This window comes from Dichotomopilus funicola, assembly GCF_033296635.1.
Source record: "Dichotomopilus funicola strain CBS 141.50 unplaced genomic scaffold C8A04scaffold_12, whole genome shotgun sequence".
NCBI lineage: Eukaryota > Fungi > Ascomycota > Sordariomycetes > Sordariales > Chaetomiaceae > Dichotomopilus > Dichotomopilus funicola.
In genome coordinates, this window is record NW_026944033.1 from 120871 (window position 1) to 145499 (window position 24629).

The 24629-nt window shown below is 56.0% G+C and overlaps 7 protein-coding genes across 7 annotated transcripts; 4 read left to right on the forward strand and 3 right to left on the reverse strand.

Annotated features, from left to right (window-relative positions):
- Window positions 1–1598: 1598 nt before the first annotated feature.
- Window positions 1599–2364, reverse strand: C8A04DRAFT_26308 (uncharacterized protein; the record flags this gene model as incomplete). The annotated part of the gene is made up of 2 exons (XM_062779886.1): window positions 1599–2160; window positions 2237–2364. 2 exons carry the CDS (start codon window positions 2362–2364, stop codon window positions 1599–1601), a joined length of 690 nt encoding a protein of 229 aa, XP_062639200.1.
- A 2450-nt stretch (window positions 2365–4814) lies between these two features.
- Window positions 4815–6551, forward strand: C8A04DRAFT_10326 (uncharacterized protein; the record flags this gene model as incomplete). Its single annotated transcript, XM_062776538.1, has 1 exon — window positions 4815–6551. The coding sequence occupies one exon, from the start codon at window positions 4815–4817 to the stop codon at window positions 6549–6551; it is 1737 nt and encodes a 578-aa protein (XP_062639201.1).
- A 767-nt stretch (window positions 6552–7318) lies between these two features.
- On the forward strand, window positions 7319–8488 carry C8A04DRAFT_26310 (uncharacterized protein; the record flags this gene model as incomplete). The annotated part of the gene is made up of 3 exons (XM_062779887.1): window positions 7319–7400; window positions 7482–8133; window positions 8239–8488. 3 exons carry the CDS (start codon window positions 7319–7321, stop codon window positions 8486–8488), a joined length of 984 nt encoding a protein of 327 aa, XP_062639202.1.
- A 487-nt stretch (window positions 8489–8975) lies between these two features.
- On the reverse strand, window positions 8976–10636 carry C8A04DRAFT_35403 (uncharacterized protein; the record flags this gene model as incomplete). The annotated part of the gene is made up of 3 exons (XM_062783157.1): window positions 8976–9747; window positions 9802–10053; window positions 10143–10636. The coding sequence occupies 3 exons, from the start codon at window positions 10634–10636 to the stop codon at window positions 8976–8978; spliced, it is 1518 nt and encodes a 505-aa protein (XP_062639203.1).
- Window positions 10637–12443: 1807 nt separating this feature from the next.
- Window positions 12444–14312, reverse strand: C8A04DRAFT_35404 (uncharacterized protein; the record flags this gene model as incomplete). Its single annotated transcript, XM_062783158.1, has 2 exons — window positions 12444–14131; window positions 14174–14312. 2 exons carry the CDS (start codon window positions 14310–14312, stop codon window positions 12444–12446), a joined length of 1827 nt encoding a protein of 608 aa, XP_062639204.1.
- Window positions 14313–16204: 1892 nt separating this feature from the next.
- On the forward strand, window positions 16205–17428 carry C8A04DRAFT_35405 (uncharacterized protein; the record flags this gene model as incomplete). The annotated part of the gene is made up of 3 exons (XM_062783159.1): window positions 16205–16216; window positions 16304–16958; window positions 17076–17428. The coding sequence occupies 3 exons, from the start codon at window positions 16205–16207 to the stop codon at window positions 17426–17428; spliced, it is 1020 nt and encodes a 339-aa protein (XP_062639205.1).
- Window positions 17429–19904: 2476 nt separating this feature from the next.
- On the forward strand, window positions 19905–23937 carry C8A04DRAFT_10295 (C2H2 transcription factor; the record flags this gene model as incomplete). The annotated part of the gene is made up of 4 exons (XM_062776526.1): window positions 19905–21570; window positions 21647–22781; window positions 22845–23015; window positions 23103–23937. The coding sequence occupies 4 exons, from the start codon at window positions 19905–19907 to the stop codon at window positions 23935–23937; spliced, it is 3807 nt and encodes a 1268-aa protein (XP_062639206.1).
- Between the last annotated feature and the right edge of the window lie 692 nt (window positions 23938–24629).

Here is a 24629-nt window from a genome sequence, read left to right on the forward strand (position 1 = left end):
TTCTTCGGCTAAGGCCCCCCGCATGCAAGATACCTACCTTACTTATCCACACCCACATATATTATTCCCCGCACTGCTTGGTTGTGTTGGGCAGAGGCACAGAGTTGGGGGGAGAGATAGGGATGTGGGTAGATGTATTCTTATGCTCAGGATGTGGCGACACCTACGTCCTTTGTGATAGAATGGGAGTAATTTTGGATTTAAATAATGGGCAAGGTTTCCGTCGGTGTCTTCGATATTGAGAGGGGATGAGGGGAATGTTTGTTGGCTGGATGAGTTACACCGAAGACGGCAAGAAAACTCCTTCGGAGGAGATGACTTTGGGGGAGAGGACCAAGGGATTTGAACTTGTGCACCTCAAACGCTGTCAATTATACCCCAACCCACAAACAAAACAATAACATGACATAAGGACAATGTATTTCAATAGGAGCAAGGCGAGATACAATCTCAATTTTAAATAAACATCTGCCCTACGCCTCATTAGATATATACACACAAAAACCAGCCCCCAACACAGCCACAGCCACAGCCGGGCCCTTCTTCTCTCTTCTCCAATGCGATGAAAAAGGGTATCTCATCCAACAATGCCAGACAGATCCAATCCTCATCAAAAGCTCATATCATGACCAGCCGGTGGCACGTTTGTTGTTGTTTGTCTCTGACAAAGTTTGCTTGCTGTCTCCCGGGCCCGTCGGGTTTCGATCACACCAACCCACTTTTCAAGTGCCACTGGCCGTTTCCCCCGACAAGAAAATGTACCGAAGGGATGCAAAAAACCAAAAAGAAAATGTAAGAAAAGGTAAGACCGCCGACTTTGCTTGGTCAATCCCCACGGCGGCTCTTCTTGTGTTGTTTTGTTTCGTTTTCGTGATTTTGGTCTCATCGTACGGGACCCGGCCCGCTGCCCACGTCTCGTTTCCTCCTCTAATTCATCCATCTTTCGCTTTGCCATTGTCATGACAACGCGAGCCATCCGCTAATCGTTTCGAGCCCAACTCGGCCGGTATTCGTGAGTGTCCGGGGGCACACAACAAAACCACCTGAAAGCAAGCACCGAGACCGAGTAAGCGAGGCGGAGAGGAGAATACAGCCGAGGAGGGCGCCCGTGCCGTGAACCGGTTCCCAGAACAAATAAAAAACTGCAAATCATTGCGTGGGTGATAACGGCTCCGTCCGGTCTGGGCCATTCAGTTCCAGGCGCAGAGACAGAAAGACCGGATCCCCCAAAGGCCTTTGTACAAACTCATGCCTTGCCGTCGTCGAATAAGAGGGCAAAGGGAAATAAATAAGGAAAAACTCCAGAATGCCGCCTCCCCAGAATGAAGGGAAAAAAGAAAGAAGAAGCAGCCGAGGCTATGCAGGTCGTATCGTGCAAAGTAACTGTAAGAAACCCGAGATGTTTCATACTACCTCGGTCGAGTTCATTAGCGCGACATCAAGAAAACGGTAAAGTCGACGGTGGCACGGTCGGCTCGTCGGTGGCGTGGTGGTTCCAAAACCGAGTGTAGCAGTCCCCCGATCCCCCGATTCATTGCACAATTTCACTTGTTTTGTCAAGTGAGAATGCGTCGCGGGGCGAGAGTGAGGGTCCGCGTTTAGTGAGGCCCATAGATGGGGGGATAGTACCCAGGCGGCGGCGGCCCTGGTGGCCCAGGGGGCGGTCCACGATAAGATTGCCTCCTCTCGCGTGGTGCTGGTGTCCTCCTTTCACGCTGAGGCTCAAGTGTGGGGGTTGTTCCTCTTCGGGGGGGCATCGATAAGTCTCTGTCGAGGGCACCCATGCTCGGCCCGCTGGCTACTGTGGTCGGAGCTCCGACACGACGAGCAGGGGGTTTGCGAGGTCCGTTGAGCGCGCTGAGGGGAGGGTCCTTGACGGATTGCTCGTTGTCGTCGGGCAGGGTCAGTTCGACCAGACTGTAGAAGTACTCGAGGACCTCTGGATAGCGTTGTACCGATGCTCGCCAGTCTTCATCAATGCCACGCTTCAGCTGTGTCTGGGCATTTGCAAGCTCAGTAGGATGCGGCGGCGCGTGGTAATAGTGGTAAGCGTGGGCGGTGATACGTTCCAGGTGCTGGGTGTGGGCCTCTTTGCGTCGGTCTGTGAGGAGCCGGAAGTACTCGAGGATGTAGTCTTGCGCGTGCGCTCGTACCCATGATCTACAAAGCGGTCAGTTTACCTGCTCGTGTCCGATCATCTCAAGATGGCAGGAAGAAGGGGACAAGCATCGCTCACCGGATATCATTGTATATAGAGTTCATCATACGCATCTCGGCCTGTTTGACGGCAAGTTCCAGACCTTTCGCTTCGCACTCGCAGGCCATGGAGGCCGGAGCATGGCAGATGGCGCAGTCCGGGTCCATCCTGACAAGCCCTTTCCGTACTTTGTAGTCGCTATGATACATCGTTTAGCCTTTGCGTTTCAACGGACGGCCGCCGCATGAGAGAGGTCTTGGAAAGTGCGGTAATGGGGATTTCGGAGCGAAGAAGGGGAAAGAAAAGAATAGCAGCAGGGAGTAAGACTGCAAGTGGGCAATGATGGAGAAGAGCACAAGAATCACGAAATAGCACCAAGTCTTCGACCTAGTGAAACGGGGAAAAGGCTAACATGCGTAGAGTAGCCATGGCTCTTGGGTCATGACCTGTGGCCTCTCGGGACCAGCCCAGAATTAAGAGGGGAGGGTGAACGAGAACGGTGGCGAGCGGTACCGGGCGGCAGTGGGCGGGAGCGCTAGGTGTATGGTAGAGGAGGGACGGGAAAGAAGGGGAAGCGCAAGATGATGTGTGAGAGGAAGGAGAGCGGACGGATGATAGGGAACAGCGCACTCGACGTGACTGGGTAGCAACGGAAAGATAGGAGGAGAGAGGCGGGCGTGGATGGGCTGATGAAGTGCAGTACTGACCTGGGCAAGGTTGAGAAGCACGCAAGAAGGGACGGAGGTCGAGCGGTAGGGCGTCGACACAGGTAAAAGGGAGGGGACAAGGCCGAGGTGCCGCAGTTCGTGCGTCGAGTGTGTGTCTGTCTGTATGCGTGTGCGGGCGCGTGTGCGTATGAGCTTGTGTGCTGGACGGCGTGAGCGAAGAAAGGCGGACACAGCGAGCAGCAGCAGAAGCAGCAGCAGCAGCAGCAGCAGCAGCAGCAAGCGGAAAGCCAGACACCACGTTTCTTGGGACGGCGGCGAGAGAGAGGAGAGACAAGAAGAACGAGCTGCAGGGAGCGGTTGTCGAGTCCGGGAGCGATCTGGGGGCGAGCAGCGTCTCTGTTTGGCGGAGGGACAGAGGGGGTTGCAGCAGAACAAGCCCGGGTGAAGCCAACCGGGGGCAGTGAGTGGCAGGTTGGTCGTGAGAGGAGGTGTCGATGAAGTTGGGGCGGAAGACCAGCGAGAGGGCCAGCAAGAGGACCAGCGGGAGAACCGGGGGAAGGGCACTCGCACAAACCAAGGCGGGCTTAACCACGTTTAGACTGGGGACAGTGTCGTGGCTCGAATGCGGGCCTTTGGCAGCATTGGTCTGCAGCGTGCAGCGGCCCAATGCCGGTTCAGCCAGTCCGACGACGCGCTGGTCTCAATGAGGGGCCCAATTAACCCTCACCCACGTCTCGAGTTGTTGATGCTCGCGCCACCCGCGTCGTCTGGGGGGGGGTTACAGAAAACGCAGAAAGTGCAAGAGAGTGCAGAACAAAAGGGCGATGATTCGTCCTAGCTGCTGTTCAAGGTTGTTGCGAGAACGCGTCGCAGAGATTGCCGCGGGGGAGGGGTGATGGTTGATGGTTGACGGGGCAGGGGGGACGACTGCAGAAAACTGAGGAAGCGAGAAGCACGAGGTCTAGCAAGCACCACTCGGTGCGGGTCCCCGGCCGGAAGAGGAGGTCGGGCTGTGGAGACGGATCGAGGCGAGCGAGGAGGTCGCGGGGACAAAAGCTTGTGGAATTGAGAGCCCGGTTGAGAGACGGAGACGGAGGGGGTTCCAGGAAGACGGGAGAATGAAAGGGAGGAAATGTTAGAGTGTGAGAAGGCTGCCCGGTTTGGGAGCACAATATCGGTATTTTATTGTTAACGCTAGCTTTTGTGCGTAACCTGGCAAAAAACCCCAGATAGAGAAAAAGGAACCAGCGGTCTGGAGAATATAAATATATGGGCATTATTAACCCTCGGAAGTCCGGTGTCCAAACATCATCATCGGCGTTTGGCGTCTGTCTCTGTTGTCAACTTGTCTACCATGCCCTCCTGACCATGTCGGCGCAGACGGGGTGGTTGGGCGTCCCGGGGCGGCTCACCACTCTCCGGCTGCTGACCGCATGTTTGGCCGCGGAGGAGGCCAGTTAAGCCAACACCGAGCGGCAAACGGGGAGCCACGAATTGCGGGCCAGCCGGCGTGACGCGGGAGAACACCTGCATGAACAGCGCAACCTGAATCCTTGCCTGCTCCCTTGCTTGAGGAGCAAGAGGCGGGGAAAGAGATGGGGGTTTGATGAACTTTGCGGGGAGATCTCGGGCAATGGAGAACCAGATAAGGGGAGGATGATGTCTTCGTCTTGCCAGGGAGTCGTTTGGGGGATTTTGAGGTCTAGAAGAAAAGGTAGAATTGGGAATTGGGCTGGAAACTGCCACAAAAACGAAATGGGATGGTCTGCGGCGCTGCTTCCCGATTTTGTTCCGGCGGCTCGGCCCCGGGACGGATGGCTTAGCTAATTATTCAATATCTCTTATCTTATCGCACCGACGACCCCTGCTAAAATTTCCTTGGGATCACCACCCTTGGATCAACGTTTCCGAGTGAGGCCTAACCACCAACAGCGCAACCATCGCCGAGCATGGCCGGCCGGTGCCCGCGAAGCCCTCGGGTGTTTCTTCCATTCCTTTACCCGTCGCTTTTCCCTCTCAATGGGATCTCCCGCCCGGCCCTGGCGGCCGGTGTCAAGGGCACGCGACGCAACATGAACACCAGCACAACGAGCCCCGAGCCATCGGCACCTTCGGACGACTTGCGGTCCCGATTAAACCCCGACCCCGACGATTACTCCATGACCAATTTCTCCGACAAGGCGAAGTTGAGCTTGTACCCTGGCCCGGGCGGCCACGGATGCATCTCGTTTCTACGCGAGGCCTTCGTGCCGGATGGACCTCCCAACGGCGGCGATGGTGGGCACGGTGGCAATATTTACATCCAAGCGGTCCACGGCGAGACATCACTACACAAGTTGGCGCGGAAAAAATTTGTACGAGCAGGGAGGGGCAAAAGCGGTATGGGCAGTGCCAGGAGCGGCCAGCGAGGCGAGGACGTCGTTATTCCCGTTCCCGTGGGAACGGTCGTAAGGGAGATCAGCCGGGACGACCCAGAAGCTGAATCTCGCTTCTTGTCGAGAAGGGAGCGGAAGAGACGGTCGAGGGAATCACAACCGGTAGAGGCGGAGGTGGATGAGGAAGGAGAACCAGTAGGGGACCCTAACCTTCACAAATGGGTGCTTTATAACGGCATGTCGTCCTCGGACAGGAAACGGATGGATCTTCCACCGCTACCGAGCCGCGACCGCCTATTTAGACAACCTGCAGCACCCATCCTCTTGGATCTATCACGCCCTACTCCACAACCAATATTACTTGCAGTGGGCGGACTAGGCGGGCTAGGAAACCCCCATTTCGCCTCCAAAAATACTCCGAAGCCTCTGTTTGCAACCCGAGGAGAAGCAGCCCTGACATTAGAGATCGAGCTGGAGCTTAAACTGCTCGCTGACGTTGGCTTAGTCGGCCTGCCTAATGCAGGGAAAAGCACACTTCTCCGCTCTATTAGCAACAGCCGCACTCGCGTTGGTGACTGGGCCTTCACCACCCTGCAGCCCAACATTGGCACCGTCGTGCTCGACAACAACAAGGGCCGTCCAATGCTCACGAGCTACCGCAAAGTTGCACATTCCTCATACGGCCGGAGCGACCCGTTTGGCCGGCCCTCCGACACCCAGCCGGAGGTCGAGCGCCGCACGCGGTTCACCATCGCCGACATCCCCGGTCTTATCGAGGGAGCGCACCTCGATAAAGGCCTCGGCGTTGCCTTTCTCCGGCACGTCGAGCGCGCCGGTGTGCTCGCTTTTGTTTTGGACCTTAGCGCGGGCAATGCTGTGGCTGCCCTCAAGTCGCTGTGGAACGAGGTCGGCTTGTATGCCCATATGCGGGAGGAGGAGGAGCGTGAGCGGAAGCGCCAGGCTGCGATTGACTGGAGTGCCAGTGCCGGAACCGACGCCGAGGACAGCGCATTTTGGCCAAGCACCATGTCGACCGATTTGGATGCACCGGCGGGAGTGGGGCAAGGCGGGTTGCATATCGCGGGCAAGCCGTGGTTTGTAGTGGCCACCAAGGGCGACCTACCGGATACACAAGAGAACTTTAGGGAACTGAGGGACTACCTTGCTGCGATCAGCCGGGGCGAGGAGCCACACCCCAGCGGCACGGAAGGCGCCTGGACCCGCGATTGTGCTGCCATTCCCGTCAGTGCTATCAACGGTCATGGAGTAGATCGAGTAGTGCACTGGGCTGTTGGGCTGTTGGATGGATAAGCTGAGAAGAATTGATCCTTCTGGCCTCTCTTTCTTGTCCAATTTTGAGTGCCATGTCTAAAAGTGTCACCCTGCGGCAGACAAGCGGTTTATATGAGGTTTGTAGTTTGGTGATGAGTAAACCTACAACAGACTTGAATTACCTTTGCCGGTAATTCGTAAAAATCATTACAATCGACACCTAACAACGAAATCTAAAGCCAATGACACGTCAGTTTTAGTCAACGGGAGATGCAAAGATGAGGGGAACCGGGACCAGAGCAGTGCAAGCCGGGCCTAATGTCTTGTTTGAAAATGTCAGAATTCTTGACAGAGTCACTCCCATATTTGACATGATAAACACCGGTTTCATAGGGGAAGCAAACTAGCATAATTTCTGATAGAAATTGATGTTGCTTGAGGAGGAGGTTGTCGAAATACTGCACACGATTACAGACATTCCACTTTTCGGCGGTACGTTACGCTGAATATTACCATGCATGAATCCAAAGGAGCTTGGGCCAACGCCAAGCCTCATTTGCTCCCCTGCAACGTCAGCCAATTTGTTCGAGAAGCGCATTGCGCAACGACACAGCATTGGAGTTGAGGCTAACGTGGACCTTTGGCGATCCCACCACCAACATCTGCGAAACGGACGGAATTCGACAACACTAAGCGCTCAGCGCCACAACCATTGTGGTTTACAGTTTCAATTGTTGGTTCGAAGAACACACAAAGGATAAAAAGCGACGGCAGACGCCACCTGGAATACTGCGCACACACACAAGATGTCTGCAAACCGCCGCGACTACCAAAACGTCCCCGCCGACGACGTCGAAGATGACGACGACCTGATCGATCCCGATGATGGTATGCCCCCCACTCCCATTCCCCCTCAACCCCCAACCCAAATTTTATCTTGAAGAAATCTAACCACCCCCCTCTCCACAGCCGACCTCAACACCTTCGACGACCCCCTCTCCACCACCGGCTCCTCCCAACAACGCGCCACCCCCTCCTCCTCCTCCCGCGCCCCTCTCTCCGGCAGCATCGGCTCCGCCCCCTCCCGCCCCCTCAGCAGCAGCGCCAGCGCCTGGACCTCCCGCATCCCCGGCGAAGACCGCCGCATCGGCTCAACAATCGACGAGTCCGTGTGGGCAACCCTGCGCCGCGATCTGCTGGCCGTCTGGCACAAACTGCGAGAGGTGCTTTACCCGCGGCATTTGTTTTACGCCTGGGGAGTGGGGGGTGGAGGTGAGGAAGGGGGCGGTTCGGGATCCCTGCGGGGCGCGTATGCGTCGCTGCGGAGTGGGGGGTTTGCGAGTGCGCGGGAGGAGTTGGCTGGGTTTGCGGGACGGGTGATGGATGCGGAGAGTTTGCTGGGAACGGGGAGTGGAGCGGGGGGGGAGTATGGAGGGGTGGGAGGGGGGTTGAGGGATTGGGATTTGTGGGGGCCGTTGGTGTTTTGCTTGTTGTTGAGTACGCTGTTGTGTTTGCAGAGTCGGGAGCAGCAGCGTGAGGTGGTGTTTAGTGGGGTGTTTGCTATGGTGTGGGTGGGCATGGCGGTTGTGACGGTGCAAATCAAGTTGTTGGGGGGGAATATGTGGGTGTTTTTTTCCCCTTTTGTTTTTCCCCATCATCCAGCTTTCCCAACATGGCCTTCACCTCCCCTGTTAACTGCTTACTGACATATTCAACCCCGTAACAGCTCCTTCGCCCAAAGTATCTGCGTCATCGGCTATACGCTCTTCCCGCTGGTCATTGCCGCGCTACTGTCAGCGCTTCATCTTCACTGGATCGCGCGCATCCCTGTCTACCTCGTACTTGTCGCCTGGTCGTTAGCTGCGGGTGTCAGCATCCTTGGCGGTAGCGGTGTTGTCAAGAATCGGGTTGGTTTGGCAGTCTACCCGCTCTTTGTCTTTTACCTCGGGCTAGGGTGCTTGTGCTTCATCAGCTAAAGGGGGGCTTCCCAGCGCCGCTGGGGTGAGACAAGGGATACATCGTGGTAGGATGGTAACAGGAAGGCAAAGGCAGGCTTCCGGGTATGTAAAGGTGGAGTTGTTGGGATTTTGACGTTAGTTTGTATTTTTATGTTATTAGTGTAGCTGTGAAAGCTCATTATCCGGCGTTGGATTGAACGGAGGGCGTCAGCACAGTAGTGTCCGCACGAAAGCTGTCACGTTTGCCTTGAGTCTAGCGGATTTCACATGATGAAAAATGAAAAAAGAATCAAATGGCTGTATTATGCGAAATGAGGCCCCTGCTTATGGCTATGCCCATGGGCAGGAGCAAATCCGTTTTTTGCTTCGCTCCCCTTGCTAACTGTCAAGTAGTTTACGCCGGAAATTTAATTTCGAGCCTTTCCTCGCATGACCCCCTGAAAATAAAGCCACAACATCCGGCACTATTCCGGACAGACATTTCTCCCTTGTTTCAAGTGTCCTTTCAGTGATGAGCACCACCGGCTGCCTCACCACCGGCTGCCTCGCCACCGCCACCGCCCTCCAGCAGTTCTGGGTTCGGATAGTACAGCGCAGCAACAGCAATACCTACGTACACCAGCACGCACAGGGAGCCTTCGAGATAGTTGGACTTTTGATCGCGCAAAAAGTTGCCCACGGTAATGATGGCCAGCAGCAGGACGACGATATCAAAGACCTCAAAGTTGAGGCCCATATCCTTGCCGAGCCCCCAACCGACGATAACCACGAGCGGCGCGTTGAACAGGGCAGTTTGCAAGGTGGCGCCGAGCACGTGGGAGAGGGCAAAGTTCATCTGGTTGTCGTATGCCTCATCAACGGCGGTCAAATGCTCGGCGGCCTTTTCGACAAGCGGTACAAGGATAAGACCAACAAAAGCATCTGACACGCCACGCTCGTGGACGAGATAAGGGATCTGGTCAACTAGGGCGATGGCGAGGATTGTGACGAGAGCGATGGCGACGGCCAAGGCAAGCACGCACTCCGTGAAAGTCAGGCGATGGTGCATACGTTCGAGATGCTTGTCAGCGTCGCGCTCTTCGTCGGCCTCGAAAATGGCGTCGTAGATTCCGTGGTGGGTGCGCGCTTGGAAGAAGAGGTAGATGCAGTAGGCTACCAGGAGCAGAATCGCCGTGCTGCGCGAGACGCTAATGGTCTTGTCATGGAGGGCAATCTCGGTAATGGCGGCGCTGCCCAGAGAGTGCTCGAAGACAGTCGGAATGGCGAGGCCAAAGCCGCTGCGAATTATTAGTATATTACTGGAGATGATCGTTGGACGCACTGAGACTCACGCTGTCAAGAGCAACCCGCTACCAGCCTCGCTCACGGTCTCACTAAAGTGCGTCTCCTCGCGCTTGAAGCCAGCCGCAACGAAGCACATTCCAAGACACAGCAGCATAGTCGCCAGCACGGAACCGAGAATAGCAGCCTTAATAACCTGGAAGTAATCGATTCTATGGGGATCGGGAGGCGCGTTCGGGTCTAGGTTCGTCGCCCGACTGATAAGTACGATGAACATGATGATCTCGACCACACCTCCTAGACTACAGCATGCCAACCACTGTCAACACATATTCGGGTCTCGGTACAGCACAGATGTCTTGAAAACGCAGGTGCAAGGCAAGGTACTCACGTCGTCTCCGTAATAATCCCTATCACATGGGGAAACTTCCTGCCCAGCTCCTGGCCCGCATAGCCGATCAAATTCGCGCATGGTACCATCGCTAGGTAGGCCAGAATAAAAATCACCAATCGGTGGTCCTCCAGGGCATAGCGCACCGCAATGGCAGCGGGTACGACCGGCCACAGCACATTGACGACGCGCGAAGCCCAACTGGCGGACCGGAACACATTCTTGAGGAAGCGCACCGGGTGGATGCCACGGCGACCGGACTCGCCGCTGGGACGCACACCGAGGGTGCGTTTGATCTTCTCGACGGGGGTAAGTTCGCGGGTCAGGTCGGCCTCGTTGCCGGCTTCGGGGTTGTTGTTGTGGAGCGGAAGAGGTGTGAGCAAGCCATTTTGGTTGTTATGATGGGCATCTTTTTCTGTTGTTGGGGGGGCCGAGGCGCCTTGGATCGCGGCTGGTGATGGTGGGAGCGCTGGTGTAGGCGGATTGGACGCCATTGGGGGCGAATTGGGTGGTGTTGGTGTTGTTGGAGTTCGAGTTCGAGGTCAGGTTCAACTCGTGGAGGGGACTGGGTGTAATATGTTGATCAATTGGTCTCGATTGGGAGAAGGAAGGAGCGCGAGGTCAGGCCGAGATGGTCTAGTGATACCCCGATCTCGTCTGATACCTTGTAAAGAGAGAAACCAACCCCGAGTCGAAAATAAGACAAAAAGAGAATAAAAAGAAGGGAGGTCAAAGTAAACGTGAAACTTAATGACGGGAATGCCGCGTCGAAAGTAACGTTAGCCGCCCACCTAGTCAGCACTGCCCAGTCCAGGGGTTGGAAGTCCGGGGTACGCCAGAAATCAGCCGCGGTCGTGGATCACTCGCAGCTTCGGAAGGAACCTGGAACGAAGTGAAAGCAGAATCCAACCCGCGATCGACACGGGAGGAAATCAAGTAAAATAGGCAAGCACACAGGCACATAAGCACCAACCGCCAAGAGCCCTCTGGAGGGAAGTTCCCAGCGAATGCCGGTGGGCAATCCCTTGGATGTTCGCGAGCCACCTGGCACACGTTGCTTGGCTCTGTTTCAGACGCCCCCAAATTTCCATTTTCAGAGCCGCCGAGCTGCGCAGACAGCGCGACGCCACTCACAAGAACAGAATATCTCCCATTAAAGGAAACGTGCCTCTAGCGTGCCGAATCCCAAAACACAGTTGGTTATGTTTCTATGTGACTCGACTGGGCCTTGTGTACTAGCCGTTGTTGCCATTCTCGTCCAGCATGAATGACAAGCAAAGGTCTGACGAGGTGAGGCAGCCAAATGGACCTATAATTTTTTAAGGTTTAAATTGGGGGTCGTATTCCCCTGGTCTCGGCTCAAACAGGAAGCGCAGCTGGACAGGGGTGTTCAGTGCAAGTTCAGCGCCGATCGTCCAGCATCGTGTCACCATGTGTCTTAGTTTTTTTCTTGTCACTGGTGTGGGTTCGGGCTCGGCAAAGCTTGATCTAGGAAAGCTTCGCTAAGCGGACTTTCAGAGCCTCCCAAGCTTACCAGGCACACCCAGTGAAGAGAAAGAAATGGCATATATTGAGACTAACAGGCTCTCACCTTGATCTATGTCTACAGTACTTCGTAGTGTAAAAAGAATTCGGCAGCAAGGAGAATGTAGCCTTGGCAGGGTCTAACATCCAGTTCATCTGATAACGGGGATTACTGTTACGTACACGGTATTGTGTAATTGGACGTGACGTCCCAACAATGTGGTCCGATCCCGAAACCTCGGTCTGTGATCGTTCGGCGCCAAGACCTACAGTCCTGTCTGTCACGGAGTCTCTCCTCTCGATGCCTTACCCTATAACAACTTTATAACCACTACTTTAAACTTCATAAAATTTAATGAGAACCATCGGACTACCAAGGAGGTCCTCCATCTGTATTTTAAAAGCGATATTGTACCGATTGGTAGAGTATCTAACCACTAGGGTTGGATGGCTGTTCAATCCCCTCTCCTCTCGATGGCCTACCCTAGAACAACTTCACAACCACCACTTCAAACCCAATCAAATTAGAGAGGGCCACCGGGCCACCAATGAGATCCTCCAGCTCGAGTTTGGAAGCGATAGAACACCAATTGGTATAGTATCTAGCCTCTAAGGTTCGATGGCCGTTCGATGCCCTCCTCGCAACGGGATGCCCGTGTGCGGTTCGATGCCCTCCTACCTGTGAGAAAATTAGTAAGTGTGGCACGGCCGAGGCTCAAGTTAACGACAGCAGACAAATAAGGTCCTGATATTCCTATGTGTGCCATGTACGTTACACTACCAAAAGTCCGAATCGTCGCTGTCATAAAGGTATCCACGCTCTTCAGGCTCTGTAGTTTCAGATTCCCCTTTGTCAATGTCGTCGGAAATCTCAGCCTTGCTCCATTTGTCCAGCACGGCCCGCTGTTTGTCCGTAACAGAAAACTTGTCCTCGTATACTTCTCGAACTATCCCCCGAGTTCTGGCCCCAAAGATCTCCCTATGCGACACCACGAAAAAGGCGGCATTGTAGGCTGCGTTCCGGTCCTGGGCTCGGGCATCGTCGGAGAGGAACATGTAGACAAGCCGGAATGCTGCGTCGCGCGCCACCGTCTTGGCACCGGGTATGTGTCGTCTCTCGTCGTCGTCGTAGTCGCTTTTGCCGCGCCTGAAGTCGGCCATGATATCCTTGTATGTGAAATTGATGCGGCCAAGGACTTTGGAGACTGCCTCTGGAGAGAGAGACCTAAGACACAGGCAGAGATGATGGTAATGGAAGAGCGTACCAGGAAGACGGCAGAAGAACTGGCGGGGGCCTTTGCGAATGGCGTATTCCATGTCGGAAGCAAGAGGGGTGCCGACGGGGATGAGCCGGGGGCTGGTTTCCTCACTCTCCTTAGCCCTCTTCTCAACGTCACGAGTGGTAGTAGTCTCCAGCGCTCCCGCCGTTGGACTGACCTTCCACTTCGCGTACAAGTCGTCGGGCAACGCCGGTTTCTGTCCCTCGCCAGCCGCAACAACCCGTAGATCCGAGCCCCCGGTATACTCTACCACGGCTCGACAACCGCTCAGCCCCCGCACGGCACGAATAATATCGCCCAGCAAACCCACAAGCCTCTTCAGGTCTTCCCGGCTTGCTGCCTCCCAGAAGGAAATCTCAGAAGTCATGTCCCGCACCTCCACATTCTTGAAGGCTCCGTCAGAGGAGTAGTATCCCACCGCCAGCTTCGGCGTCTGCGAAGCCCACAGCTGCGGTAACACCTCCGCCATATCCAGCACGCGGCTCGCCGCGCGTGTCTTGATCTCCAGTATCGACGAAGCCGGTATTTCCGGTTGTTTTCCAGTAGTAGACGACCGGACAACAGTAAGCCCTGACGACCTCCTTTCCGTTTCCGAGAGCGACAATGCCCCCAGGTCATCCACCAACGTATCAAGGCCCGCGTCAGACCCGACATACGCATCCGTCTCATACCGCACAACACACCTCATCCCCCCGAAGTTGTACCCTACAATCCTGTGGTGCCCAGACTGACCCGCCGGCTGCTTCGTATAAACCTTCTCAAAATTCCTCCCATACCCTCGAAACCCCCTAATCGTCTCCACCGTCTGGGTCTCACGACGCGTAAACAGCGCCGTGGCATTACTATCCCCATCCATATCCCCATCTCCCCCAACAACCTCAACGAAAATCCGGAACACCTCATTCGACGAAGCCTGCACAAAGCGCAACAGCTTCCGGAGGTTACCCCTGTCAGTGACAAGATCGATGTTGCGCAGCGAGAAATCCGGGTTCTCAGCCAGAGCAGCGCGGAAGAGTGGTTCGAGCGGGGAGGAAGGGCTGCGAGCAGCGTTTTGGTCGATGTAGACTGTGCCGGAGTCGGGGTCTACGCGGCTGAATGTTGTCGTCGGAGGGGACCAGAGGGGCGGAGAGCCTTGGGGGGCGGTTAGGAGAGGAAAGGGGGTACTTCGTACTTGGAGGGGTTGGGCTGGAGGGTAAGTAAGGTAAGAAGGGGTTGAGTTAGTCTTACCGGGAACCGAGATGGTGGGAGCAGTTTCATTGTGCCAGGAGTATGAAGCTATGTGTTTGAAGCTGGTGATCTTTGCCGGCTCATCGGTGGGGTTGTTAAGGCTAGAGCGTGAGACGGTGGCGATAGTTGCTGACGCCATAGTTGAATGTGTTAGATGAGCTGCTGAGTTAGAAGTATAAGGATATTGTGATGGATGCCGTACGTTATGGCAAACTAATAGAGTTGAGAAGGAAGGAAAAAAGAGGTGTTTCTCACGAGTTGTATGGCTCGTTATAAAACATCTTGCTCGGACGGCAGGAGGCTTGAATGGTATCACTTGTTTGATAATACGGGACTGTAGGCCTCATAACTGTTGGCCTCATAGCATACTCCTCACGGCTACCTGCCTCAGGTTGGCCAAAAGCGGCACACCAAAACAAGCCCATGAATCCAATCCGGCAACATTCAATGGGCTTCAGCGGACGTTAGAGATTATGACTGGAATATCTTCCTAGAGCTGTAATATGCCTATCATCTTAGTAGCGTTGTTGAGCACTTACATTTACACAGTTTGGTAGCTTGACATTGTATATCGCAGTGTGTCGTTCCCTTTTTGGTCTAAAAGTGGGGCATCAAGGCACTTGGTGTGCCGCTTTTTTGTAACCCGAGATCTCGATCCAACTCTGGGTTACCCACGTGCCTTTCGCACCACCACATCCGGTCTGGAATCGCTTGCCTTGGTGAGTGTTTCAGGAGTGATTACTATAGTGTAGTTATAGTTTGTGAATGATGCGCATCCTTGGTTCCTCCAGGTTTCCTGTACCCCCATCTGGTTGTTGGTTTTCAGTTTCCTCCCTGTCCTTTACATTCTTCATGGCTAGCAGAACCGGCTCACGACCCGGCAATTCAAGCACAAAAGTGCCGTCGTGAGACGGCACGAGACGGCCGTTGAGCCGGGCTCAAACCACGCAGGGTTCATGGACAGTTAGTTAATTAGTTGGCTTGACCGGGAATAAGCCTTTGCTGACATCGTCATGATAAAATCTCAAGAAAGGGATGCAATGATAGGCCCTTAGTTCTCAAGAACTTAGATTGCATTCTCGTGTTCTCAGCCCTGTAATCCAAAAATCTTCCGATTCCGGGAGTCCTTGATTTCAGAGCCGGTTGCTGTGCCTCAAATAGTGTAGTTTTGACGTCGAGCGATTAGTCGATTACTGAGCTCAACGGGACGGTTGTGCTGGGGAACCGTCTAACGTCATGGAACATCGGTGGAAAATCCGGGGCATCGGATGGGCGGAGGGTCGCACAGCGGATTTAAGGTTTTTCGTTTTCCTTCAAACGAGAGCGAGTTGGTGGTTCGTAGAACCGTTCGAATGCATCTGTTGCGGCTCTGCACAAAGCAACCTTTAGCGAGCATGAGAGTTCACCTGGATTTTCGCTCCGTGTTGTTTTAGAATTGCTGCCCGAGCACTGTCTCGCCCTTCGCAGCCGGATTGGATCTCGTCCTTGTTGAATCCTAGCCCAGCGCCTTACCGGGCTTGCTGCCCATGTCCCGAAGATCTCACGCAGTTGTCTGTTGTGTCCACGATAACTCAGTGCTGCGGCTGAGGACCAAGACGGCACTGTAATTGGTGTGCTCGCGATGCACAAGCCTAGAACCGTCAAGCCAGCGAGCACTAGGCTCAAAAAAGTGAGCACACCCCTTGTCCCCCATTCGTGGGCGGCCGAGGCGGCGTGGCATGGGAGGGTTGCAACGGGTGGGATCGAGCCGTCCAAAATGGAGGGGAGCACCCAGGCCCGGGTTTTTCAGGGGGTTTCCGTTCAATCTCGAACCTGTGCCACGCTGCCCACGCAACGCATCCTCCGCAACGCAACCTGTCCAACGTGCCCGCTTCCTACCTTTTCTTAGTTGCATTTCTTCGCCCTCTTTTCCTCTCCTCCCGTCGCGTTTAATTCACTCGTTTGGACTTGGTGATCTTTCTCGTCGTTCGTTCACCTCGCATTGATTCGAACGCCCATGACGGCGTCATATCCATAGTCAGGCCGTGCACGATGGCCGCGACGGTACGTCCAAATTCAGATCGTGTCGGGCCGCTTCCCGGCCTTAGGGATCCCGCAGCGCAGAGTGTTAACAGGCTTGGCGGCACACAGTTCGACACCGGGCTGGAGGCCGCACGGCAAGACTTCCCCGAAGTCTCCCAGCAGGCGCCACCACAAGGCTACGACTACGGCCAGCATCACCAGCAACAACAGCAGCTCTATTACCAGCAGCAACAGCAACATCAACAATACCAACACCTTGCCTCGCACCCGTCGCAGACCCACCTGCACCCGCAACAACAACAGGCATACTACTACGATCCTCCAACAGCGACAGCCGCTGCAGCAGCCATCGCGGCTAAAGTCGAATCACCGCCTCCCCCATCGAGTTACGGCAGCCGGACGGCCTCTTCGCCTTTTAGCGCGCCGTCGCATCCGGGAGTGGGTTCGGTAAGAGGAGTAGGGATCGGAGGCGCAGGAGCAGGAGGGGGCGGAGCAGCAGCGGCGGCGGATCGGAATGGATTGTCATCTAGCGGGGGGAAGACAATCCTAGGGTGCAGCCTCCTAGTTTTCATCCTATCGTGCATCATCGGCCTACTCTCGGCGGGCGTGATCGGGCTGGCGGCGGCCACGGGGATTGAGTCCCAGCGGGCGAGTACCGCGTCGTCCAGTCTGGCGTCGCTGAGTGCGTCGCTTGCGTCTGCGACGGCGGCGTCGGATGGGTCTTCGCCGACGGGCACCTCTGTGCCGGTGTTGGATGACGGGTGTTCTTCCAATCCGGATTCCGTTGATGGGAAGCTGTACACTTCGTTTTCATGCATGTCCCCCCCCTTCCCCGTCACCCACCCTCCCCTAAACACACTCATGAACTAACACCCCTCAGTCCTGGGCGCTGTCAAATTCACCCGTTACTGCAACAGAGACGCGCCAAACCCGGCGCTCCTTTCCCTCTTCACCGCCGACTTCGATACCTGCATGGACGCCTGCAGCGCCTACAACCAATACCTCCCACCGACGCTCAACGCCATCGGCGTGCCCAACAACGTCGCCAACGCCGACAACGCGACTTGCGAGGGCGTCAGCTTCATCCCCGCGTGGACGAGCAAAGTGACGGCCGAAGCAGGTAAAGCGCGCGGGAACTGCTACCTGAAGCCCGGGCCGCAGAATAGGACGGGGCTGGTTGTGCCGAACATTGGGGTCGATTGTCATGCGGCGATTTTGACGTTGGGGGTGTGAGCGAGGGAACGGGGGTTGGTCGCGGTTGTTTGCGAGAGTTTATTGACTTTGGTGATGGTCCGGCGTGCCAACAACGACGATTATGGCGGCGACGCTGATTAGGGATGCGAGTGCGATTGCGGTTTTCTTTTGACCTGTGATTCGGGTCATGTTTTCAGTGTGTGGAAGACGATACCTCGGGCTCGGCGGGGCTTATGTTTGGATCTTGGGCATTGGAGCTTGGAGCATTGGGATTTCTCGGTTGCATTTGGCATTTATGGCGGAATTTCTCGGGCGGGATTTGACGAGGTTGATTGGTTAAAAGAACCAAGGATTTTGGTACCGCGGAAGGAGGCAGTGAGCAATGAAAGACGTCGACTGCTTGCTTGGTGTGGAAGGCGCCTTCCGCAGATTTCGTTAACCCGAGCCCGTCCGAACTACGCACGGGCGCATTTGAACCGGGCATTTATTTTTGAAAGACCCAAGGGCTCTTTCCATGAACCTCCTAGTAGAACTTTTAGTCTATCTTGAAACTCCAGTCATTGATATAAGAAATACGGAATGTGTTTTGCGTCTTCCCCAGGCCCGTTTTTCCGGTTGTGTTCCATACAGCAAGATTGGTAGGTATCGCTGCGATAGCCCAAGGTCCAGAGCTCAGCTCGTTTCTCTGACAAGAAACATTTTCCAAGAATTGAAAAACGTCCTTTCTTCTGACATCGTGTCGCGAGCAGCTCTTAACGGATTTTACCGCCCGACTTCGGTTCGGCGCCGGATGGCCTCCGGATCCGGAGGTTCGGTCGGTCGGCCGAGCCAACCAGCGCCCACGCGACCCAGCGACCTGCCGTTCCTGGACACGCACTCCACGCGACCCATCAATCAGACGGTGTAACTCGAATACCGAGTTTCGCGGGGAGGCTGACTAAACCCTCTGCAGCGGCAACGGCAGATGACACCGACTCGGACTCGGACTCGGTCGACCTCCAACCACAAAGCAGGTTATCTTCTACTGCTGGGCTCTTGTGCCGGTGAAATGTTGATTCGTTTTTTCCGGCATGTCGATCGTCAGCGTCGGTTTGCCGCGTCATGTTGGACGTGGGGGATGGATCGATTCGTCAACCTGTCTCCTGGGGAACATGAGAAGGAGGGACGAGAAGCGGGCTGTCCTTTCATCACACTCCTCCGTCTTCACTTATTCGAGCTGCTCTCGCATGGAGAAGGATTCGTGTGCGTGCCAGCGCGCATGGGAAGAAATATCCCGGCGGCAACAACCGCCGCCTCGATGCCGCCTGGTTCGGCCCGTCGTCGGATACGGGGCTCGGTTGCTCTTGAAGCACCGGACCCAACCCTTATGGGGGTCCTTCAAACAGGACACGGGTGGCGGAGTACCTATTGTGTACATAGGCGGAGAGACTTGGAACGGCATCCCCGCTTCGAGGCCGGGAACGGCACGTGGGAAGTGTGAAAACAGCGGCAAGGCTGCTCTTTATCTCTCTCATCTCAACAACCGGTGTCCCGAATAGGCGAGCTCTGTCACACGCAATTCTTGTCAGCGTATGCCCAATTGGCTGCCAACCGTCGTACAGGGAAATAAGAGTCGAGAAATCGGAGGAGCACGCGGCCTTGAAATGCCCAGGCCGTATGGCGGGGTTAGCCCGTCGGCGGGGCAGGGGTTTTAGCGAGCGTTATCGTCCCAAATCGCCCGGTTGAACGTGGGAGCATGGCCGGACCAGGCAATGCCCTGGTCAGGGTCCGCAGGCCCGCTTTTCTTTCCTCGCAGCAATGTCAAACGAAAGGCGCGAACCCACCTTTTTCTCCCTTTGCAACCCTGGAACTGTCTGGAACTGGCAGCGCGGCCTCGCGCCCATGACTCTTCCCCCAAGAGTTGGAGGGGTGGAACTTGATGTCGACCATGCCATGCGGAGAGTGAGAAACGGAGAAACAAGCAGAAGAGCAGCGGGAAAGTCCATGCATGGGGATTCGAGGGGAGGTTCAACGACTCAAATAAAAACTGATCCCGCCTGAACTCCGTCTTTCTGCTTACGTTGTTCCTCACTCACATCTTTCTAATCCATCGATTACCCAATTCGTGACCATTCCAACACCAGCATCGACATCGAGAGCAACGTTGACCTCGGGTTTAATCCGACCTGCTGGAATCGGCACGGCCGAAACCCGCCCTCGGCCATCGAGGGACACAGGATCCCATTCGTCAGACAGTCTAGGCCTGTCTGTTAGCACGCCCTTTGATCTGACGGCTTGACAGTCCAACGGGCAGTCGACAATCGACCTCCACACACCACACGCACTCGCACACACAAGCATACACACAGAGGCACACCATACACAGCGTGAGACTGTGTTGGCCGCTAGAGAGTCAGCCCCCTTTCGCTTGATCGACGCGGCCCATCGCGCCCTCCCGTCTGTTGTGAGCGGAGCAGCCTCTTGGCTTGGTTCGTTCCTTGCTGCTAGTTCGGTTGAGATAGACTAGATGCACGCAATGGATGAGTTTGTCAATTGGGACCAGGCCGATCCGGCCCCTGTTCCCGGCCTGGACATGTCATCGCCATCTCTGATGCCCAACCCGGACCAACAACAGCTTGACGACCTGGACCTCGCCCTTGCCAACGTTGCGGGTGACGACTTTTCGTTCTGGGCCTTGCAGCACTTTGAGAACAACATCTCGCCAACCATGCCTGCGGCCGAGGAGATCCCCATGCCCACCGACCGATCCACCCGCACCTTTGAGGACCACCTCGAGCACGTCGAGGCGCCGTGTCAGAACTGTCAGCTGGGCGGCTACCAGTGCAAACGTATCCCCGAGGGTCAGTACAAGGGCTATTGCACCAGCTGTGTCGCTCTGCGCTGTGCCTGCAGTTTCGGTTTGACGGGCGTCGCTTTCCCTTCCAACCCTTGGCCCGTAATGGGTGACCACCCGGAGCTGCTCCAGGAGGAGAAGCATGCGGAGCCGCACCATCATCAGTCCGGCTCCGGCGCTGGTCTTGCTGGCCGGGCTTCGTCCACCGGCGAAGGCCCCAAGGGCAAGTCTGGTGCGCGCTTCTCGCGGGAGTCGGTCAAGATCCTGAAGAACTGGCTGTCCACGCACAGCAAACACCCGTACCCCAACGATGAGGAGAAGGAGATGTTGCAGAACCAAACGGGGCTCAACAAAACACAGATCACCAACTGGCTGGCCAACACGCGGCGGCGGAACAAGAACGCCGTCGCGCAGCGGTCGACCTCGCCTGGCGTCCGCAACTGGGCGAACCCCATCGACATCCCCCAGCGGCGCAGGAGCCCGCTCGAGCACATGAACCCGCTGCAGCGTTGGCAGCACTCGCCGCCGGAGAACGAACCCGCGTCCGTGACAGCCATTGCCCGCGCGGTCGACTCAGCCCCCAGCATCTCTTCGGGGCTCAACAGCCCGTACAGCGCGCACTTCACCGACGACGGTTCCGGCCGCTCACTGTGCGACTCGAATATCAGCAGTGCCAACACGTCCAACTCGAGCACGTCGGCCTACTCTCACGGTTCGCGCGGCTCCTTCGGATCGGCCGGCAGTTCCATCCCCCGCGGCCGCCGGCGCAGGCGGAGAAAGGTGCCAGCCACGGCCGCGGCCGTCGGAGGGCCTTCGCGCGGCGCACACACCGGCCCGGCCAAGACATTCCAGTGCACGTTCTGTACCGAGACCTTTCGAACTAAGCATGACTGGCAGCGGCACGAGAAGTCGCTGCACTTGTCGCTCGAGCGGTGGGTGTGCTCACCCAACGGCGCCCAGGTGTTCAACCCGGAGACCGGGCAGATGGCGTGCGTGTTCTGCGGCCACGCGAACCCGGACGAGGCGCACGCCGACAGCCACAACCATTCGGTCTGCCAGGAGCGCACGATTGGAGAGCGCACCTTCTACCGGAAGGACCACCTGCGCCAGCACCTGAAGCTGGTGCACGGGACGAACTTTATCAGCTGGAGCATGGAGCAGTGGAAGGCGACGACGCCCGAGATTCGGTCGCGCTGTGGTTTCTGCGGTACCGTGATGGATACCTGGTCGATCCGAGTCGATCATCTGGCACAGCACTTCAAGGATGGTAAATCCATGGCGGATTGGAAGGGTGACTGGGGTTTCGATATTCCCGTCCTCAACATGGTCGAGAATTCTATTCCTCCCTGTAGGTAACCCCCTTTTTCGCCCCCTGATTTTCTTGTTATGATTGTGGGCCAACAGTGACTAACATTTGGGAAAAGACCTTATTCACGACGAAAGAAACTCGCCCAACCCCTACGAAGCATCCCAACCGTCAGCGGCGTCCGCGCGTCATGCGTTTGAGCTAATCAAGTCAGAATTGTCGTTCTACGTGGATGATTGGCGCGAGAAGGAGGGCGTGCCCCCCTCTGATGAGGTAATGCAGCGCGCGGCGTGTACCCTGATTTACGACTGCGAAGAGGTGTCCGAAGCAACGAACAACTCCAAGGTCTCATGGCTGCGGGACCTAATCTTCTCCTCGGAGCGCCTAGCCCAGGAAGCACGGTGGTCGCGCGCCAAGACCCTCGACTGCTGGCAGCAGCTACGGATCAACGGCAAGAGCAACATCTTCGAGTCCGACCCGATGGAAGCGGAGTTGCAACAGTTCGTGAAAGCCCGCCGGCTGCTAGGCTTGACCGCCATGGACAGCGAGCTCCAGACCGAGGCGTGCCGTATCCTCCGGCGCATGGAGACCAGCGCTCCCAGTTCGTCGGAGCACGTCGTGCAGTTTCTGCTGCGCCTGATCAACGCCTCGCCCGCGTGGCTGGCCGACTTCCGGCAGCGTGCGCACCTACCACGGTCGGAAGACCTGGCTGACGAGGGGAAGCGGTCCAAGGACCCGATGACGATCGACTCGACCATTCACAACCCGAGCCGCCTCGAATATGAACTAGCCGAGTATATTCGTGTGCAGCGGGCGATGGGAACCGAGCCGACGGATGCGGATCTGCAGAAACATGCCCGGATGATCATCTTCGAGTACGAGGACGAGTGGAATCAGACTCAGGCCGATGACCCGGCTTGGCTTGCGGCTTTCCGACAACGGCACGCAACTTCGTCGACGGGGTCTTCCGCTGGGGCGATGATGATGACGAGCGCTGCTACTACGCAACCTTCCACCACCACATCATCGGCGGCCAACTATTGGTGCCAGTCTGTGTCGACGTTCAACCGTGACTCGTCGTCGAACACCGGCAAGCCGGGCACATTCTACCTCAACGATGCCAACTGCTACCAGCGCCTGGCGCGCGAGCTCAAGAAATGGGTCACGTCAACCATGTCGCCAAATAACCCCAACTGCCACGTGCCGACGGACGAGGAGCTGCAGCACCAGGCGCGGTGGATTGTCTATGAGGAGTAAGTTTTTGTTTTTCAGAGATATTACCCTTAGACGGTTTATGATATGTTAACACAACACAGTGACGACCCGTGGAATCAAACAGCCGCCGACAACTGCGAGTGGCTGCGCCGCTTCAAGCGCGACGTCGCCATCGTCACCGATGCCGCACTCCCCGGCCTGCCGCTGACCCTCGGCTGGAACATCGCCCAGGGCGGCTCTGGCTTCTCACCACCCTACGTCTTCCCCAACCCGTCCAAGCCAGCCCAGATCGACCCCCTCCAACTCACAACCGCGCCACGCGTCACGCCAACCACAGCAAACACCTCACGCAACAACAGCATCATGGCCAACTCCCTCGCAGGATCGCTCCCCAGCGCGTCTAGCTTCCCCAACAACAACACCACCCCGGCAACAACCACAACAACCCCGATCACCCTCAGCACCCCGCCCCAAACCACCGCTACGCCCGCAAACGTGATCAATGTCACCCTGCGCGAGGGCGCCAAGCCCATCCTGACAGCTGGTTCCACAGCCAACCGCTTCATGCGCGGCCTGGCGGACGCGCGCCGGCACGATCCGCCAGCAAGCGTGTTTTGCTCGCGCGAGTTGGAGAGGGATCTGGCCGGGTTTGTGATGGGCCGGGTGAGGGCTGCTGTGGCTGGTGGTGAGAATAACCAAACTAGTGGAAGTCCGAGTGGGAGTGGCAATAATGGGGAAATCATCCCCGGTTTCCCAACCGACGACGAACTCCGCGCCAGAGCAAGGATCCTCCTTCATGGGAGCGACGCCGCGGACACCAAGGATAACGAGTCGCTGCAGCACTGGACACCAGCCGACGACGAAGTCTTGCTCGCCCGATTCCGCGAGATGATGAAGACACGTCTGGGATTGCATCCACTGCTAACGGTTGTCCCCACAACAACAGCCGCAACATCATCAGCGTCGACTTGCCCGTTTAACACCACCACTGGCATCATGAACAGCGGCGCGGGCGGGCTAGATCCGGGCTTCGCGTCGTCGTCCTCAGCAGCAGCGGGTGTCATGGATTTCTCAGCCGGCGCGATCGATGATCTAGCTGCGGCGGATGCGCTACAGCAGATGGAATTGGATTTTGCGGATTTGAGTGAGTATATGGATGTCGCGACCGGGGGGATGCCGATGGATAAGATTTAATCGGAGAATGGGTCTGGTTATGAGTCTGGTGATTTTGGTTATGAATATGGGTTGGGGGGTGGTGTTTCGGGTTTTACTTGGAATGAGTATGGGAATGATGAGTATGAGGGCTGGAATCGGGATGGAAATCGGGATGACATTTGGGATGAGAATTGGGATGGACCGTGGGGAATGGGCACGATTTGGGAATTGGATGAAGAGGGTGTGTGATGGATATACCTATTTGATGTTGGTTGGTTGTGGGCTGTGAAATGTGTGTATGAGGTTCTACATGATGGTGTTTAAAATTGGAGTCTTGATTGTTTGGGGTGATGAGTAATTAGTTGGTTTAGTTTAATTAGGTGAGAAGAAATAATTAATCACCACTCGATATTAATTAAGTACTCGATCTTTATCGGTGCCGATCCTGGTTTTGTTTTACCATCCCCCAGTAACAAACCCAGATTCTCGGTATCATCCTGCCTTGTGACAGTTGAGGTTAAGCAGGAGGTTATTTCTATGCGTTTCTGTTTACTAGCGGCCTGTGAGCCAGGAGATAGTGCCAACCTTTGGCGGAGACCTCAGACCAACGGTTGTTGGGATTTCCATGTTGTTGGTCAGGCACGGAGGCTCTACATCGGGCAGCATGGCCTACTGTATGTATACAGTACATCGACAATATTGAGCCTAGGCGGAAAAGGTAATGGCGTGCC